Source organism: Pagrus pagrus (genome assembly GCF_965226575.1).
Source record: "Pagrus pagrus genome assembly, chromosome: 7".
In the NCBI taxonomy this organism is placed as follows: Eukaryota; Metazoa; Chordata; class Actinopteri; order Spariformes; family Sparidae; genus Pagrus; species Pagrus pagrus.
Genome location: NC_140191.1, coordinates 2682314 through 2702674, shown reverse-complemented (window position 1 = coordinate 2702674; position 20361 = coordinate 2682314). Strand labels below are relative to the sequence as shown.

General features: G+C 41.9%; 1 protein-coding gene across 2 annotated transcripts; it reads left to right on the top strand.

Annotated features, from left to right (window-relative positions):
* The first annotated feature begins 1821 nt into the window (after positions 1 to 1821).
* nt5c3a (5'-nucleotidase, cytosolic IIIA) lies at positions 1822 to 18376 on the top strand. 2 transcript variants are annotated; one of them, XM_084357389.1, is made up of 9 exons: positions 1822 to 1924; positions 2205 to 2480; positions 13206 to 13304; positions 13678 to 13747; positions 13840 to 13972; positions 14113 to 14202; positions 14664 to 14826; positions 14945 to 15145; positions 15819 to 18376. In XM_084357389.1, exons 2-9 carry the CDS (start codon positions 2343 to 2345, stop codon positions 15918 to 15920), a joined length of 996 nt encoding a protein of 331 aa, XP_084213515.1. In that variant the 5' UTR covers positions 1822 to 1924; positions 2205 to 2342; the 3' UTR covers positions 15921 to 18376. The 2 variants fall into 2 exon arrangements, with proteins under 2 accessions (XP_084213515.1, XP_084213516.1); XM_084357390.1 differs by lacking the exons at positions 1822 to 1924; positions 2205 to 2480 and adding an exon at positions 11031 to 11058.
* The last annotated feature ends 1985 nt before the right edge of the window (positions 18377 to 20361 follow it).

Sequence of the window (20361 nt, the reverse complement as noted above, 5' to 3'; positions counted from 1 at the left end):
AAGACATAAAAGACCATTCATTTTCAACAGTCCAGTATGACTGATAAAATTTTTTAAATTGAATGCTGTTTGATATGAGTCAAGTTGATCATGAGGTCATTATATGAACTACTGAAAAGACAGCTGTACCTTTCAGACGGCCTTGAGAAAAGATCATTCATTGTGTGCTGACTGCCTTTTGATAAAGAGGTTATTAAATGAGCAAGAGCTGTCTGTACAGTCAAATAAAGAGCTCACGTGAATAAGTGTATTGACACACTGGTCAGGTGCCTTTAAGGATGGGCAAGCTACAAACGCTACTTTTCTTTTTACAAATAAAACCTGAAATCAATACTTTTCTGAATGTTGATGCAGATTTTGAAAGAAGTCTTATTACAAGAGATTGACACCAAATCATCACAGTTACTGTCAGATTGCTGCAACTGCTTGTGCTATCAGACACTGTGGATAACAGCATGTGCTGTCAAATCCATGTGTGTGTGATGGAGATATAACGGCTTCAGTAGATTTCAGTGACTGGCAAATATGCAAAAGTATGAGTCATGTCTGATGTGTCACCAGGCTGGTTTGATGTGGTTAGATCTTCTTGGAAACACGCCCTCAGTTTTAATCTCATAAACCTTCTCTCTCCTGTTTTCATCCACCACCTGTTGTTATAATCAGAACTTAACTTAAAGTTTGCAAAACTGGGCTAATTTTGAGGATTTCCCATCAATGAAACAGGACCAGCCAGTGACGATGGTTGAAAAAGATTGTCTATTAAAAAGATGCTCACTCACAAGCACAGAACCGGCACAGTTTTCAATCTGCGACAGAGGGTGTTATCTGTCTCACGCAACACTTCTCTGCACATTTATCTCGTTTCGTGTCTGTGGTAAAGCCATAAATCCTGGAGGTGTCGCCTATTTAACAGTGTTGCATTCAAGTTCTAATTCAATAGGAAAAAATAGATAGTAACTACATCACAACACTGACCTCCAAAAGGTTACTACATGTACCCTCGGAGAGCTACATGTAGGTTTTAAGAGTATGCAAGAAAAGATCATTTGGAAATGTGTAGAATTTTGTGCAAGTGTTGTTATTTACCTGAAAACTTTATTTCCTAAGTGGAAAGCAATGAAAGTAATGGCATTTTAACTGTATTTTTTCATTCTAAGGTAAACATTAGAAACAAAGTCTGTGCACTGATCTGTTGTCGAGGAGGGACATCCAGTGTGTCTTCTGAGAGAATGCAGATAGCTTTAAATGAGATCACTCAAAATGTGTTTATGGCAGTGTTGTATACTTGAGTAAAAATAAAGATATCATGTTAAAATATTACTTTGGTAAAAGTGAAAGTCTAAGTAGCCTATCAAAAGGAATTTTCTAACAATACATTAAAAAAAAGTAATTGTATTTATACACACAAATGATTTTTACATCTGATTTCCAGGATTTTTCTGATTATTTGAATCTGTTTCTTTTTTTCTTTTTTTTTTTATCCGATTGCCAATTCAATAAACCAGTTTATAAACGCACTACTCTGGCTCTGACGCAACATGTAATCTGAAAAGTAACTAAAGTTATCAAATAAATAAAAAGTAAAATGAACAATATGTAACACCAATATGTAGTGGAGTGGAAGTACAAAGTAGCAGGAAATGGAAATACTCATGTTAAGTACCTTAAAATTCTACTTAAGGACAGTACTCGAGTAAATGTACTTAGTCACACTGCAGAACTGGTACTTTTAACGTTGCTATGGACTTTCGTCGACTTTTGTTTTGGTATTTCCGGTACAAACGGAAGTATTTTATTTTGAAACTTAAAGTGCGACGGGAAGTGAACGGGGCAGGGGAGATTCTACAGAGGGGGAAGAACAGAGCTCGTTTTATTTTTTAAAAAACTTCTGATGGACAAAAAGAGCTCATGAGGGGCTGACAAGGTGAGTTTAGTTTGTACACACGTTCAGAAAGATCCAGATTTTTAATGTTAGCTTGACTTAGTGTAGCATCCTTGATGTTTGCTAGCTCACGTGTTATTGCTAAGTGACGTACAAATCTGTTTTTTGGAGAATGGAGCTTTTGTTTCTTGAAAGGAGCTAAAGTCGTGTACCTGGTTCTGTTTTGGTTCGTTTTATAGTGAAACTATAACGTGTTCACAATAATGTGTGTTTATTTTCCGCCTTGCTGTTCATCCTGCCGCCAAAAACGAAACGTCCACAGAGTGAGTGGTCTCGCGCAGCATAGAGGATCTTCGGCTGCGTGTATGCACCAGTAGGGAGGGCGCCCGCTGACAGAAGGCAGGACCGGACGGGACTCTCCGGGCGGCGGTTGATCTGTTGGAGGGAACAGCGGACCGCCATGGACAGGACAGCCGTGGTGAAGGTCGGAGCAGCGGCCAGCGCCAGCGTCTGTGCCCTGTTCGGCGGCGTGGTTCTGGCCCAGTACATCGTCGCCAAGAAGAAGCGAGCGGGGAAGAAAACCAGGATCATAGAGATGGTGAGTGAGCGCGGACACTCCGCTGCGTCAAGATAACCAGAGGCAGATAAGACGCAGGAAGTGGGGGAGGTGTGCCTTCGAAATAAGAGCACGGACCGGTTGACTTTAGATAGTAACACATTTTCTAAACAGGTTTTTTTTTTTTTTTTAGAGCAACTAACTACAGTCGTATAAGGAATGAGTAGGCATATATTCAGGGACATTCAACAAACTGGCTACATCCAGCGTGAAAATCTTACAGGGGTTTAATGTTTGGGGTTTGCATTAGTGGTAGACTGATTATTGGCCGATATTCAGCATTTTTTTGATTATTACTCTGATTATTTGCTGCAGATGGATATCAGCCCCAAATATCAGTTTTCAGTCTCCTTGATTTCTAATAATCGGTATCGGTATCATCCCTGAAAAAGCCATGCAGATTGACCCACTAGTTTGCATGCCTGGCTTTCATTTACTAAAAAGTTTGTGTTGGAGGAAAACCATGATAGCTATAACACTAGCTCTGCACATAAGCCATTAAATACATTGTAATTACTGTTGTGTTTTAAACAAACGCAACACATGTGCGCCCTTATTCTGAAAATCACGTCCGGAAATGTGACGCCGTGTCCTCTGTGTGTTGACAGTAGTGGAGCAGCGCGACGCTCTGCGCAGCCGCGAGTGTTCCCTAAAACAGCAGCTGTTTTTAGAGGTCATCAGCTTCGCTCCTGTCCGACAGAAAGAGCTGCAGCTTCTGTGTTTGAGACCAGGACGCTCTGACAGCTGACCCTCTGTGTGCGTGATGCGTTCACTGTCATGGAAACAGCTTTGTCCTGCTGCTGCTGCTGAGCTGCTGTGGTCTGTTGTTGGACAGCCAGCATGCAGGTTATGCAAGCTACAGTTTCACACAGTCCAGCTTTCTAACCTGTCCGACAGGAATCAGGTCTCTGTGCAACATTCAACACAAACTGCTGAAATAACAACAGGTTGTGTGTGAGGCAAGTTAGGGCTGGGCAATGTATCTATATTATATTGTTATTGAGAAATCAGACCAAATATCGTGTTAGATTTTGGTTATCGTAATATATTTCAAAGGCCATTTTCACCCCTATTTTGAGTACAGAACTGTGTCCTTGTCGTTGATTGTTTGACCCGTGTCAGCTGTGTACAACAAAAACTTTGTAGGTTTCGGTTTTCGAAAACATGTTAAATTTTTTTCTGTATCGGCAGAAGTAAGTTGAAAAAAGTGAATTCTTACCTTTTTCTATTTCCAAAACATCGTGCTCACTGAACCTCCTGTCTCAATATTTGCATATGAAGCCCAGCTGTGAGAAAAGTCTTTGAACGTGTTGGCTTTTTCTCAAGAATGTTGTGTACTTATGTAGTAATAATGATTGTTTATAAAGAATTTATAAAGACCTACTTTTTCACATCAACAACACCTAACGTCTGACTAACAATATGTGTAGTTCAACAAAGAAGAAGCTGAAGAATATTCTGTACGAGCTTAGTTAGGGCCGCGAGTAATGATTATCTTCATTGTTGATTAATCTCATGATTAGGTTTTTGATCGCTTTGACTATGAAATGGTGAAAAATGTTGATTATTGTTTCTCAGTAAAGAAACAAGAAAATGTTCAATCAATGAATCGATCAGTCATTGCATCTCCATATTTAGTTTCTCATTGAATAGTTGCTGATATGTGCTGCATTGATGTTACACTTTAGGACTTTCAGCCTGTTGCAGACGTTACAAGGCGTTGCTGTAAACTGTATCTCTACTAGAATCTGTATGATTCATGTCTGAGTTATGTGGCTCCACCTATACAGCTGCATATTTGTACGCATTGTCCACCTACACAAAACCTCATTTACCTGAAAGGAATCCCCTCAGAGTCAGCTGATCATTCACAGTTTGTCATTTAGAGTAGAAACAGTCAGGTATTCTGGCTGCAGAGGAACATTTTTTGATTCATAGTTTGTAATTTCCCTGGGAGGAAACCTCGTCTCATTATGTCAGTGTAAGTGTGGTTTTATCGCTGATGTGTTGCCACAGTCTGAAGGGTGAAGCTGGGTCACACAGCAGCTTGTCTGGTTTGTGTATCAGCGAACACAAGCTGATAGTGCAGAGTTTCCCACAGGTGAGAATGTACTCGTGGTGGTTGGTTGCACGGCAGGTGACGGGCGGGTTCAGTAATAAACTAGTATTAACTGAGTTACTCCACGCTGGACGAAGGACGACTTGTCTTTTGGTGACTTTTGACACTTTGGCTACTTTACATCTGGTTGTTTGCATCATTGTTGATTTAGCAACTGAAAGTTTTTAACTGCCAGTTTGTGAAATAAAAGTTGTGAAATACATCCAAGTAACCTGATGAGAGGAGATTAGATGTGAAACTGCACCTTGTAATGCATCCGGCCGTTTGATTTCTAACACTGTTGATGTGCTCAACTCGGTTACAAATATATGGAAGTCAGCTGACGGTCTGACCGAGTTAACAGAAGAAGTCTGTTTCTTGTTCTGTCCTCGCTGATGTGATCTGGTTTCATAATTGGAGCTAAAAAAAAAGTCAAAGAGGCTGATTTCATGGAGTTTGTTTTTTTTTGTCGAGTTAATGCTGCCAATAATTTGTGTTATCGTCCTGTCGAGACAACACCAGCGCCGCAATAGAAGATTATTTCCTGGATTTAAACTTTGTAGCAGCAGAACATCACAGATAGTCAAAGTCACTGAAAAGAAATTGAGTAAAATGAAGCAGCATCTGAACTGGCAGTCGGTCTCCCTCTGTTTGTTTGTTACATCCAATCGTTTGGTGAAAGGATGAAACTACGTGATGAGTTGTTGGGATGTAGCAGCCGCTGCGGCTTCGGGATAGAAAACAGTTTGCTCGTTTCCTCTCACGACCTTCAGCATGGAAACTTGTGGCCATCTGCTTTTGATGATGTCCGACTCTACAGAAGCACAAACATCCGCTCTAAACCCCCAGGAGTCCAGAGCGACACTGCGGCAGCTCCGTTAGGCTTTCATGCTCTGTCCCGTGCTGAACTTGTACGTGGACGTTCCTCTGCTGAGTGAATATTGTCACTCTCACTTAAATTCCATCTGACTCATCTCAGAAATACTTGAGCAACATTTAAAAACAAAACACAGCCTTTGATTCAACCACGGTGGTTTTGTGAACCGCAGACAGACAGCTTGACTTCGTAATGATTCCTGCTGGTTGTTTGTGTTTGTTTGCTCGCACACATAAGTCCAAACTCATCTTTATGTTACATGCATTCGACACTTTGACACTATTACCTGAAGCAATGGACATTTCATCACCTTGAGCATACATCAGGAGCAGCGTATGATTAATTAAGACTGTCTTGCTTATGCTTGTATAAATATAAGCTATATTTTGGGCCTGCTTGTCCCATTCTCCTCTGCATGCTCCACTGTTTTATAGGTGTGCAGATCAAATTCATAAGGCCTGAATACAATGAACCATCTCTTGGTGGTCAACATGTATAGTTTGTCAGCTAACATGCTTGTATCTCATGCTGTAATCAGTGTGTGAACAGATTTGATTGTGTTGTCAAAGTAGTCTGTGTTAGTGGAAGATCGGTCTCCAGCGGGTACGTTCAGGTACTATGATTAGACAGTCTGTGGATAAACATGTGCGATGTGCGTCATGTCGGACATGTATGTTAGTCACAGACTGTATCCTTTCTGTGTCAAGGTCAGATTAGTCACAGCAGCACCACACGGACACAAGCTAGCAGGTTTTTGGTCTAAACTATCGAGAAGACATCCACTGATTTGTTCATGCCCTCGATTAGACCTGCAAGTAACGATTAGTCTCATTATGGATGATTCTGCCGTTTACTTTCTCGATTAATCTATTTGTCTTGCATCCCAATGCATCTTTGAAATTAAAAAATGAAATAATTTTCCAGTTTCCCAGAGCCCAAAGTGACGTCTTCAAATTGCTTCTTTAGTGCAGACTCTTCATTTACTGTCATATATGAAAAAGAAAAGCAGCAAATCCTCACATTTAAGAAGCTAGAAACATAAAATTTTAACATTTTTGCTTGAAAAATGACTGAACAATAAATCTTTTATCAAAATATTTGCCGATTCATTTTCCTTCCTCTGTCGTTGTAGCGCTACACTCGATCGTGCTCTAACATCTGTCTCTGAACACTCCTGTTCCTTCCTGCCACAGACTGGTGAATTGTTTTGTAATTTGCTGTTGAAATAATTAGAAATATCTGAAGTCCATCACAATTATCACACGTCCAAAGGCCTGAATGACGCTCTTAAAGAAGTTCGCATGAGAATAAACCCTCCGCGCCCAGCCAACCACCTGCTGAGCTCAATCACACAGATCCTGATACGTCTCACCTTGTCGTTGATGCAGTTACCAGATGACAGTTGGAACCTCAGGCAGTCAAAACATTGGCTGTAGTTCAGGCGATGTGGGCACCGCCACGCTGCAGGAAAAATTAGATTTACATAAAAGGTGGTGGTGTATTTTCTTACATGGGTGTGAAGTTCAAACGTCCTGTCCCTGTCCCTGTCCCTGTCCCTGGACTCTGAAACTAGCTGTTTGTTCGTGTTATCAATGTTGTCAATACACCTGGGCTTTACCTTCGATGTCAAGCCAAAAGGTGCGGTTGAGATAAATGCGTCTTGCTCGTTTTGGTGAAGGAAAAAACTTCCTGCCGTGTATTTCACCTGGTTGACCTCTGGAGGGCAGAACAGAGCTACACTTGAAGGAAAACTAGATGGATTAAGTATGTTTCTGCTTTCCAGATATCAGTAGCCCGCTATCTATATTTGTGAAAAAAGGACAGAGACAATAAGACCAAAGCAACATATTACATATATCAGGAGCAGAATGAAAAACACTTGTTTTTGAGAGGTCATACAAACAGATTGTTTTGCAGATGATCGCCTATTTGTTGATAACACAAATGCAAACAGCCGAGTGTCCTGTACAGATAACAGTGAGGCTGATAGTAGAAGAGGATGTGCACTCTCTTATTTCTACTATATCCACAACACAGTCGTTTCTTTTATATGATCAGAAGGATGCCCGAACACGCTCTGGGTTCACATCGTGGCTTCCCAACTGAGGCGTTCCCCTTGAATTACTGAAGCAGTGAGTCCAACAGCGAAATGAGTTTTTTTTTAAATACCCAGAAATTCGAGGTCATCATAGTAAAGCAATGTAAGTGAATTTGAAGGTAAAGTATCCGAACCCTGGTGGTCATGCTGCTTTATCAGTAGAAACAGATGGCTGTCACCATGACAACCGAAGTAGTGTGTGTGTGTGTGTGTGTGGGGCCACAGGAAACTGATGAACGCAAAAAAAGCAGGCACTTTGTCGTCCATTGTTGATCATTGTCCCAATTCATCGATCAGTTGTTTGGTTTGTGAAATGTCAGGACGTGTTGAAAAATGTCAATCGGTGTTTCCAAAAGCCCCAGAAGACGTCCTCAGGTGTCTCGTTTTGTCCACAACCCAAAGATATTCAGTTGTCTGTCATAGAGGAGGAAAAAACTGAAAATATTCACATTTAGGATAATATCACACTTTTGGTATCACATGTTATCTGTGTTTTGTCAGCATTAACAGTGTTGGTAGTTGCCAGTTTGTGGAAAAAACATAACGATTGTTTCGTTCTACAGCAAACTGTACTGCCCCAACGTTAGCTAGTGAGCATTAGCTAGTGTTAGCATCGTAAGGTGGTGCAACAAACTGGCAAGATCTTACTAGAAGTGGTAGCAGAAGTTGCAGGACCGTCAGTGTGAGTACAGTTGTTTGTCAGAGGTGCATCTCATTAAAACAGGGATCAGTTATCATTGAACCGTGGGGGAAACACTCAGCGAGAGTCTGCATTTTGTCCATGACTTCTGCCGCCGGCAGGCCAAGGCTGGTTCACAGCAGCTCGACCTTTTGTGTAATCCTCGGTCAGACTCGTGTGGATCAGGTGGGATTTCAGGGGAATGTTGGGAGAAGGCTGAACAGGCAGTTTGACAGCTGTTAGAGAAGTCTACTGATAATCGTCCTTTCATGAGTCAGGGTTTTGCAGCAGCATGCAAAGTAGTACTGTATTCAAATAAGAGTTAAAGTGAAGCGTTCAGAAATGTGTTTCTCTCTGCTGTCACACTCTGAACTGATCCTTCACTTCCACCAAACAAACCTAAAACACCAAACACAACTCAATCCTTCGTTCTTTATTTTTTATCTTTTCTTTGGTCTTTTTCTCTGCGTGATGATTGAAGCACATTGCTTTTGATGCTATTCTCATCAGGGGCGATAAATAAACCGCCAAAATGCTAATGTGACACGTGACCGGTGTTGCCGTTACGCAAAGTAGTAAACTTGATTGTGCCTTTTGTATTCATGTGACAGACGACATTGCTGGAAAGTATTTTCCCACTCACGTGCTGAGGTTAAAGGTGAAGCTTGTCAGCAGCGTGTGGCTCGTTTGAACTCGGGATAAGATATTGCTTTATGGTTTTATTGGGATAAGAGACTTTGCGAAAGATGCTGATAGGAAGTTTTTATAGCCTCAGTCCTCTTTTGTCCGGAGGTTCTGGATTTTCTAGTTGCAAATGTCACAGTTTTAACATCACATGATCAAATCCAGATATTGCTGACCGAAACCACGTTTGAACGTGCTGTTAAATTATACAGATTCCAACTGCATTTTAACATGATGTGCAAATGCGGCCAAAGCCAAGAGAAGAGGATTGCACAGGACTGTAACAGACCTTGGGTTGCAGCAGTATTATCATTTTTATCAGTTACAATCACCCTTTGCTAAGTGTCTAGCTAGCTAACGTTACATTTATTGATGATTTATGCATGACATTACCAGAATTTTACGTATTTCAAGGGTGCCTTCCCCCCTTCGGATGGCATATGACGCCCAAAATTTGACTTAAGTCCAGCAGTGTTGCACAGGTTGCTAATGTTAGCCTTTAAAGCACAGTTAGCGACCAGGTAATGAAGCAGTGTTTGTTATTAGATAGCTCGGAGTTTGAATAAATTGCGAGTGCCCGTCTATCTCCAGATTTCAACCACAACCCCGTGTACTTTCTGTTCTGAGGGGCAAGAGGACACTTGAAAATGTGGCGTAGGGGTAAAACTCGGAAATGGGATGGAGGCCAAAGAATGCCCCACAACCAAACAAAACACTCCCAGCTCCCTGTCCTCATAAATACGGGCGCACGATTGGTGGAGCTGTGTCTCTGAGCCTGCAGCGATACGTGCTGTTATTATGGCGAGGTGTAATCAGAGAGCGTCGACCTAGTTTTCAGGAGTTGTGGTATGTGAGGCGGTGGAGGTCGACAGAGGAGATGATGGGGCTGTCTCATGTTCCAGTGTCCACCGTCTTACATCAACACAAACACTTGAGGACAGCAGGGAGCTCAGCCTTGTTCAGCAAAAAATGAGCCGTGGACAAACTGTCAGTGCACAAATGTCTTTTTTGTCCTTTAAATAACTGACTGGTAGAACAAATGAATGTATCGGCCTACTGTTGTTCTTATAACCGCTTTTAAAAATCAGCTGTAGGTTGACGTCCCAACCTGTTTAGCAGCCTTGCACACGTTTCTAAATCTCATTACCAATATCAGTAATGGATTACACTGATACTTCTGTTGCTTTGACCTGGTATGGGTTCCACTGATATGCTGGTAGAGGAATCTGGGTTAATCGATGTGAGAAGTGTTATGTTGGAGCATCTTTCTCCCTCTGGGACGATCAGAGGCTTAGACACAAGAACCTGCTCAACCTGAATAATGATGTGTGTGTGTGTGTGTGTGTGTGTGTGTGTGTGTGTGTGTGTGTGTGTGTGTTGTATGTACACGTGTAGTTAAAACAAGATGATTGACATGTTCAGACTCAACTAGAAAGGTTATGATGCTGCAGTTGTCTTGCCTGGTTCTTCATGTGTGTACGTCTGTGTTAGATTATATTGAAGCAGCAGCGAAAAGAAACGCGTGAACCACTATAGATTACCATTGTGTGTGTGTGTGTGTGTGTGTGTGTGTGTGTGTGTGTGTGTGTGTGTGTGTGCGCATGAATGTGAGGTATGTCCATTAGCGGCTGCGTGTCATGTGCAACTGACCATTGTAAGACCAAACAGCCTGACGCTCACACTGAACCTTGAACCCTCGTGACCTTTCATACGCTGTCCAGCTATTTACTGCATGTATGTGTGTGTTTGGGGGGGGGGGGGACAGGGCTAGTGTTGTGTGTTAAAATGTGTGTGCTCAGCAGCAGTAGTAGTGAGTCCACCCTCCCCTCCCTGATTGATTTTAAAGGTTCCTTTTTCCAGAGGTCAAAGGTCACATGACAGGAACAAGAGTACATTACAAATGTCATTTTTCCTTTATTTATACTGAACTGTGTGTGTGTGTGTGTGTGTGTGTGTGTGTGTGTGTGTGTGTGTGTGTGTGTGTGACAGAGGGAGGGGTTACGTTGTCTAATCTATTTTGGGTGACGCCCCCTCCCTCCCTGGCTGCTGCTGTAGATATATAAGCCCTCTGCGTCCACACAATCTTTTCCTCACTCTTGTTTTAGCTGAGACAACAGACCCGAGGTAAGCTTGTGTGTGTGGGCGTGTGTGTGTGTGGGTGTGTGTGTGTGTGTGGGCGTGTGTGTGTGTGGGTGGGGGTGTGTGTGTGTGTGTCTGTGTGTAACTGGTTATGGCTGGAGCCATTGTTGGGGGCTGCTTGTGACTGTTAAATTAACAGTGTTACAAATTATTGCTCTCTAAGGTAACAATAAATCCTCCTGGTTGTCTTTTTCTGCGCTCTGACCTTTGAACCTCAGTGTTTGCTGCTTGCCGACTATTAAATTGTGCAAAAAAGAAAAGGCGCTGCAACGTGATGCAGCATCAATTTATTGTTCTTGTTTAATTGTCGACAGTATCGCAGCGTATCATGTTTGCTCAAGGTAGAGCAGGTCTGAATTTAACTGCCTTCAGGGGAACACTCCCTCGACAAACTCCACCGCCTTCTCATATTTTTTTCCTAAACTCCAGCCGTTGTGAACATGTACAGGCAGAGCAGGTCGACCCTTTGGCAACACATTCAAAACCTGTCGGACCATTTTTCTTCCATTTTTGACTCCACAAAGTCAACTAAAGGCTTAGTTGAGTGTGTTTGTGTGTAACTGAGAGGCTCATTAGAGACAAGACTGGAACTTAGAAACCACAGTTTTATTTTAGTTTGTGTTCTGGGGGCAGTTGTCATGTTTCTGATGGATGAGAGGGATGAATGAGGTGCTGTGAAACCTGAAGCTGATTATGTAAGACCGGTGGACCTTAAACTGGGTGGAGGCTGTGTGTTTTGTAGGTGGTGTGGGTGATGTGAGTGTGTATCTGTGTGTTGAGGTTCAGCTGATTGCTTTTCATCAACACATCTTACATCTACTGTATGAAACATCATCATCATCATTACATCGGTGCATAATTAGAGCTGCAACAGTTAATCGATGAGTTGTATGGTGTTATATAGACCAAACGACTTACTGATTAATCGAGAGAATAACTGAGCGATTAATCAACAATGAAATTAATCATTAGTTGCAGCCCTATACATAACCATGTCACAAAGAGCTTTATATGCTCATTTTGCAACTCGAGTCACATTGTTACTTAACAGGCTCAAAACACGAACACACTCTCATTCCTTCCAGAGCTCCTGTCAGTCAGACTGAGCCTGCAGGCGGCTGTCAGACGGACGCTGTCAGACGGACGCTGTCAGACGGACGCTGTCAGGCCGGTTGGTTGTTGCAAGTAGTCGATTGTCATGACGTCGCTTGCCGCTGTCTGTTGACAGTCAGCTGATCCAACGACGACTCTCATGCTTGAGTGAAACGCTTCAGAGAAATCCACAGGAACAAATAACAGCTTGTTAATAACACAACTTCCTTTCACTCGTCTACAATAGATTTTGCTAACTGGTTCCACCAAACTCAGAAAATGCCTCGTTTATTGTAGATCTGCAAGAATACAAACAGAGTGCAGTTATCTCCCGATACTCCCGTTTGTTCTTAAACAAATTAACACACAGTAGCTCCTTGATAAGCTACTGTTAATCAACAATGAACAGAACAAACCGTCCCACCATCATCTCTGATGACGGATGCAAACTGTCTTTAAACTTGTATTTATTCCTGTAAAACTTTCACACAGAAATTGATGATTGATCTGAAGCTTTGAGACCAGTTTTATCCACAAAAACTAATGCTGATGAAGACGAAGTTCACCTCTTCTCTGCAGGGTTTTACTGTGGCTGTTTATGTGGTCACTCAGCTCGTTATACAACACCCACAGATTCCAAACATCAGCTGTTTCATGACCCTTAAACCCCCTCCAGGAGAGTGTGTGTCTGGCACAGCGTGTTCAAACACACTGGAGCCAGTGTCGAAGAAAGAAGTCGTTAATTGTAGTCCGACGTGTAGTCGTCATAACACTCAACACACACCTTCACCTACATACTGAACATACTTCAGATTTCGTCCTTCTCTTCATACCAGAGCTCGAACCAAAGATGACCTGAGGGCCAGAGTGTTGTAGTCAGAACTGGAGTCTTTCTAACGCTTCTGTGAAATGGTCGTGCTGATCCAGTGTCTTCAGTGCTGTCGGCCAAGTCTACGTTAGAAGAAAGGTGAAAGATGAGTCTGTAATAACCTCTCTCTCTCTCTCTCTCTCTCTCTCTCTGTGTGTCTCTCTCCCTGCAGATGCCTCAGTTTGAGAAGACGACGGTCCACATGAGGGACCCTGAGAGGGTGGAGCAGATCATCTGTGGCCTCATCAAAGGAGGAGCCTCCAAACTACAGGTAGAACTTGAAGTCCTGATACCACCCTGTCAGTCAGTGTTTTGATGAAACAGCGCCATCTGGTGGTACTGATGCTCACAAGCCTTTAAACAGTACACTTTGAATGGACATTTAGGGCGCACTCACACTTGGCCCAGTTGCTCCGTATTCAAGTGTCTGATACCTGCAGACACTCTGCCCTTCAGTTAATATTTGAAGCCCTCGACCTGGAGAAGTCGGCTCACTTTCTAGAGACAAAGACATCATTTTCTCACCTCTTTGAGTTTCCCCGTCAGGTCCTTTGTGTCTTCCAGCGTCTGTTTAATAATCAAATATGTCTGATTGATGTTTTTCTCTGCTTCTGGGAAACAAAGTGTTCTTGGCTCTGTTGCAGGTCATCACAGACTTCGACATGACGTTAAGCAAGTTTGCAGTCAACGGCAAACGCTGTCCGTCGTGTCACTGTGAGTAGACCGAGAAAACAACACAAGACATTTCTTATAGTCAGTTATAACCCTATTTAGTTATAACGGTGTCATCCTTCTTCTTTGTTCAGATATTGTTGAGAACTGCAAACTGGTAACAGAGGAGTGCAGGCAGAAGCTGCTGCAGCTGAAGAATAAATATTATCCCATCGAGATCGACCCTCAGCTCACCATGGAGGAGAAATATCCATTCATGGTGGAGTGGTAAGACACCTGAGCGTAACAAACACACACACACATCCATGTTCATGTTTCTGCTCACAGCCAGCAGAATACACACATTTTTTGTTGCTGGGCAGAATGAGAAGCCTGATGTATCTAAAAATGTGTTTGTGTGTTTGCAGGTATTTCAAGTCTCACACACTTCTGGTGGAGCAGCGGATAGAGAAAGACAAACTGTCAGAGGTGGTGAGGGAGTCTGACGCTGCGCTCAGGTACCTGTTCCTCCACACTCACCTGGACACTCTGAACTCTATAGGGTTACTGCTGATTACTGTAAATTATCAAGGTTTTCTGATGCTCTTTGTTTTTATATTTGATGTTTGTGGCCTTTATTTGCACTTCTGTTGCACTATTTGCAAGTTAAAGTCCTTGAGTACGCCAGTAAACCTGTATCTTATGTGACCAGAAAACACAAACCCATAACCAGAAGAGAGTAGGGAAGCAAATTGTAGTCTCCTTCTAAGTATAAATTATAATTAAGGAATGATAGTTAAATCTATAGTTTGGATCTCTTTATTTGAGTGAACAAGAAAAAAATGTGGGAACAATTTCTGAGTTTTATTTAATAAAATACCATTTGGAATATCAAAAACACACAAAGAAGATTACCAAGGTAGATTGTAAAGTGGTGTTTCTCACCATCTTGTCTCTCTCCATGTCTGCTTGGTATCAGGGAAGGCTTTGAGCAGTTCTTCGACCGCCTGCAGCAGCACAATGTGCCTGTCTTCATCTTCTCCGCTGGCCTGGGCGACGTCCTGGAGGAAATCATCCGCCAAGCCGGAGTCTACCACCCCAACGTCAAGGTCGTCTCCAACTTCATGGACTTCGACGACAATGTGAGTCCTGCACACCATCTGTTCTTCTGCTTGTGTTACAGCTCAGTCTCATCACTACAGAAACACATGATGATATTGTGACTCACCATGCTGGTTGGATCTGCTCCTCGTCACACAGGGCGTCCTGAAGGGCTTCAAAGGCGAGCTGATCCACGTATACAACAAACACGACGGCGCCCTGAGGAACACGGAGTACTTCAAACAGCTGAAGGAGTACTGCAACATCATCCTGATGGGCGACTCACTGGGGGACCTCAGCATGGCCGACGGAGTGCCCAACGTGGAGAACATGCTCAAGATCGGCTTCCTCAACGACAAGGTACGGCCATGACACATGAGCATGGATCCGATCAGATATGGAGAATGTCCCAGAGCACTGAGTGTGATTGAGTTCACAATCGTAGAGAAAGAACAAGCATGAAATGTGTCTGGGAAACCAAGTCTTCAGGAGTTTTTGGCACATGATTTGGCTGCAGTACCATAAACATCCTGCAGATGGCACAATACGTTGCAGACGTCTGGGAACAGTTAGAGGACACAGGCTGTCCAACGTGGCAATTTGTGAGTTCAGAAACAGACGGTGAACATGAAGGAAGTGTGGCTCGTTGGTCTAGGGGTATGATTCTCGCTTAGGGTGCGAGAGGTCCCGGGTTCAAATCCCGGACGAGCCCACATTTTTCCCAAAACATGTACCTCATAGAATCTCCTAAATATAAAGCGATCATTACAGCATATTTTACTTTTTGGCCGTTTGAAGTCCAACCTCCAAATATGGAAGTCAATACTAGATTGTGATAAGACCTCCATGTGAGACATGTCTCGTTCAGGTTACATAAAGTGTGATAGAGCTTTAACGTCACACGTGGAGGTAATAAATGCTCATGGGAGCGTTGTTGAGTGTGCAGGCTCTGTTTTTGTATCATTTTCTTGGAGATTGATGACGTGAGCTGTTAAGCTGCTCCTGACAGTTTTCCTCTGCTCTCTCTCTGCAGGTGGAAGAGCGACTTGACAAATATCTGGACTCTTATGACATCGTCCTGGTGAAGGACGAGACTCTGGAAGTGCCCAACGCCATCCTCCAGAAGGTTCTATAACTCCACCCCCTTGGTTCACTCCTCCTCTCCTCCCATCAGCCCCTTCCAGCCTCGGGCCCGTCAGACTTCTAACACCACCTTAAACCTTTGTCGCCGGTCCGGAGTGGTCACTATCTAACCCCCTCCACCTGCTCTGGATCTCCCCTGTAAAAACCTTTTTTAAAAGACGTTTTACATCTCCTGAATGAACTGTTTTTAAAGTCCACACGGCAGCAGCAGCCTGTCTCTGGTGTGTTTTGTTCCTTTTGAATAGTTTCTGATGTTGTTTTATGATAAAACGAATAACCAAAAGTGAGATAAAGAGAAAACACCAGCTCTCACTCCATCTTTATAATTTGCATCTCATTGTTAACATTGTTATTCATAGAATTATTTTTGATATGGTAATATTTGTATACCATAAAACAGGCGCCCACAGATGGAGATGGACACAGTGTTTTTGGGAGCTATCCCAGCATGCATCAGTTACTCTAAACTTGTGACTTTCTTGTTCGGAATATGAAACTGAGCCGTTGGTGTCAGACACAAAACAAGCTGCTCATGGAAGTAATGAAGTACATTAAGGACCTTTTGAAAATGTAATTCCTCGTTAATATTAAAAATTAGTTGCTATGACACAGCAGCAATATAATGACCACCGACAGAATTAGTTGGGGGGAGGATTAAAAGGATTCAGATTGTCAGTATGAAACTCAGGTGTTCAGAGGAAACGCACTTTAAATTCTGTGTACGGGGGAATCGGCCTGTACGTGAACACGTGGCAGTAGTTTTGATTTGTGGATGTAGGACACATGCTTGCACAGAAAAGCCATGTTTACATTTGCTTTTTTTTTTTTTTTTTTATCCCTGTTGTGCTCATTTGACTTCATATCAACTTATAGAAGAAGAAGCAGCTCAAGGAGGGAATTCAGACCTGGTATCAGCATCCGTCCTGAGTGGTCCGATTACAAGTGTCTATTGTCTCAAGTGAACACTCACTTCTCTGCTTAATATGCAAATTACACATCACAAGGACAAGCAGAAATTTTTTTGCATGTATAACATTTGCCGAATCAACAAGAACGCCCAAATAGTTGAGAATTTGTTGTTGACAGCGTTTTACAAAGTTTATAAAGTTTCTCCTAATGCAACAACTCTCAAAATATAAAATTTTTAAATGGAGTCTGGGGACTTTTTTCACGGGTGTCAAAGAAATAGACTATATTGATTACCGTTTGCTGTATTTGTAAAATTTGACATGTTTACCCTCAATAACATGTTGTCTTCTTTCATAACGTTAGCATAAAAGGTTAAATAAGTTGAAAGAGTGTGTTCAAACAGCTGGTGCAGCAGTGCCGCGACAAATCAAACAACTTTTTATATTGCATTTAATGCCGAATTTGCAAGAAGGCGTGATTGATTTAAAATTTGCATTTGCTGTTTTTTTCAAAACTTCTGTTAGGTTGTTCTCACTCAACAACTCTCAAAAATCTTGCGATTTGTCAAGGGAGTCTGGTGATATTGCAGTTATTCGTTCCATGGTTAGATCAGTGTTTCGTTGGCAGGTAAAGAGCTTAAACATAAATTACATTACAGTGAACCACATGGAAGTCAGACTGTGTAATCCAGTCTGCTTGTTGTTGTGGCTTCTCCTTCTTCTTCTCCTTCTCCTTCTTCTTCGTCTTCATTGTGGCCCAGGACACATTCGTGTAAAGATCTCTCAGGATGGATGTTGATACCAGGTCTGCATCTTCCTCCAAATGCCCTTAACAATTTGTGAGCTTCTCTGCCTTGTTGACTGAACAATCAAGTGTTCTCTATGCCAGTGTTTAAGGTTAAAAAGGTATAATATAATAATAAATATGATTTTTTTAATCATCATTAGAGGGAATTACAATAGTATAATCCCCTTGAACCAAAGTAACAGGTGAAGTGTTGCAGAGTTATAATATATCTATATTTTAGTCGACCGTTTCAGTGAACAGAAGGAAGCACACTGCTGCCTGTGGCTCAGTAAAACCCAGCATAAAAACCTACTTAAGTTCATCATCCTTTCACTCTCTTGTTAAAAATGAGCACTACCTCTAAAATAGTCATCCTTGTTTGTTTTGGGAGGTCAAAGCTAATATTTCACCGTCTCCGTTCGTCGCGACATGTTGTGTTGAATGTTCTCTTTGTTGTTTTAAATGTGCTGCTATCACCTGCATGTTGCCTTTTCTTATTGTTAAGTTTATGTCAAAAACAAAACTGGGAGACTAAAAAAAATATATATATATCAATAAAACGGGGAATAATGTCATACTGTATACGTGGGTGTTGTATGGAAATGTGTGTCTCCAAAAGTATAGACCGGTGTTGTATTTTTATAAGCAGACGGCTTTCTCTTTCCTTTGATGGTGTGATTTGAAAAATGTAATAAAACGTCCTTTTTGTGATCCACGACTGGATCACAGACTGGACAGAAATCTGGACTAACATGGAGCCTCTAACAGCCTTGAAAGCTCTAAGATGGTATTTAAAGGTGCAGTACGCAGTGTGCAGCATTTAAAGACTTCTCAGCCATCAGAGATTTTGTTGCACAGTTTATACCAAGGTGCAGAATCAATCTCTTTGATATTTATGGTTTTATTTGACAACTGATAAATTTAAATCAATTGGATTTGCAAGATATGTGCATAAATATGTAGAAGTACTTGGATTCATTATCAGGTTTTAGTGACACATCCACATCTGGTATATAAAGCTGAGTTTGAATAGTGTTGCACAAGCCTGAAGCTTGAAAATGTCTTTGTGAAACTGAAGAGATAGTTTGAGTTTCGGCACAGTATTTGGCTGCAGTACCGTGAATGTCCAGCAGATGGCGCCCAGTGACACGCAGATCTTCTGCAGGGGTCTGGATCAGACAGGAGCTGATAGGAAACTGTTCAACGTGGCAGTTTGTAACTTCAAAATATGACGTTTCCAGCTGTTCCCACACGGCTCGTTGGTCTAGGGGTATGATTCTCGCTTAGGGTGCGAGAGGTCCCGGGTTCAAATCCCGGACGAGCCCTCACTTTTGACCAAAGCTTTGACCTTATCTGGATCTGGAAGAAGAAGTATCCTCTGAATACCAAACAGTTAGTATAGCATGTTTTACTCTTTAGTTGATCTGGACGGAGAGAGTGTTTGGAGGCCATCTGTCTAACATGGAAGTCAAATACACTGCAATTACATCATAATACACATCTTTAGAAAAATGATTTGTTCCCCCCTAATAGATAACTGTAAACCTAACTATGTTTTTTTATTAATATAATAACACGAAATTAAAAATGTCCAGCAGCGTCAGTTTTACCAGGTGTTGGTGAAAATATTGACAAAAAATAGAAGAAGCTGTGTCTGATTCAACCAGTATAGGAAGACATGTTAACATTGATTTTGAGTCAGTGGCACACTCCCATTTTTGTTTTAGTGCTTCTTCTATTTTTTATCAATATTTTTTTATGAAAGAGTTGCATTTTTTCAATAGCCTCCGGGTCATGTCACCCATTAACTCAAAGCCAATGTGCCAAAATGTCTGCCAATACTAACTGAATAAGACATACATCTTTATATTGGATTTAAGTGCGCCTCATATTTTATAATACTTGTCATGCAAAAAAAAAAAATTACACACACATTTAAATAAAAAAAAAACATATATATACAGTATACAAAAAATTAGGAACATTTTAATGCAACAAAAAGTTGTGTCGTAATTGTAAAGTGTAAAAAAAAAATGCTGATTTTTCATTTGAAACATTGATTAAAAATAGAAGAAGCCCTAAAATCCAATAAAAAAAAGAGGTCTGTCTCGTTCAAACAGTAGAGGAAGACACTGATTTTGAGTCACTATGTTTTGTGTTGAATATCTGTGAGGAAGTCTTGAGGTGAATTTAAGGACAGCACCCCAGAAGAAACACTGCTGATGTGCAGGAGTCTGCTGCTGCAGGGCTGTTCTGACCTGAGTCTGCTGCAGTACAATGAATGGCCTGTAGATGGCGCCCAGCCACCAGAAATCATCAATCAGCGCTGTAAAGATCAGAGGGCAGCAGAGGAGCTCAGTCAACGTGGCATGGACTGTACAGTTCAGTCTGAGAACCATGGTCACAAGTATGATATATATGGCTCGTTGGTCTAGGGGTATGATTCTCGCTTAGGGTGCGAGAGGTCCCGGGTTCAAATCCCGGACGAGCCCTCAGCTTTTCACTATCAAAACAAACAATAATTAAAGCTGCAAGCAGCGATGAATGGACCCCCCCCCCCACGTACGTCGGGCCGTCTGCCCTCCGACCCTAGATGGCCCTAGAGCTCACCCATCAATTATATGTCATGTTGTAATGTATGATTTGGAGAAAACAGCCTGTGAATGTCATGTAAATTGGATGATGTTTGTCGTCACAGCACATAGCTTCTGTCAGAAATGCATATATGTGTTATGTGT

Coding starts and splice junctions, on each gene's coding strand:
- nt5c3a (XM_084357389.1), top strand. CDS start 2,343: ATGGACAGGACAGCCGTGGTGAAGGTCGGAGCAGCGGCCAGCGCCAGC. Junction 13,305..13,677: donor GAGGAGCCTCCAAACTACAG/GTAGAACTTGAA, acceptor GCTCTGTTGCAG/GTCATCACAGACTTCGACAT. Junction 13,973..14,112: donor TATCCATTCATGGTGGAGTG/GTAAGACACCTG, acceptor GTGTGTTTGCAG/GTATTTCAAGTCTCACACAC.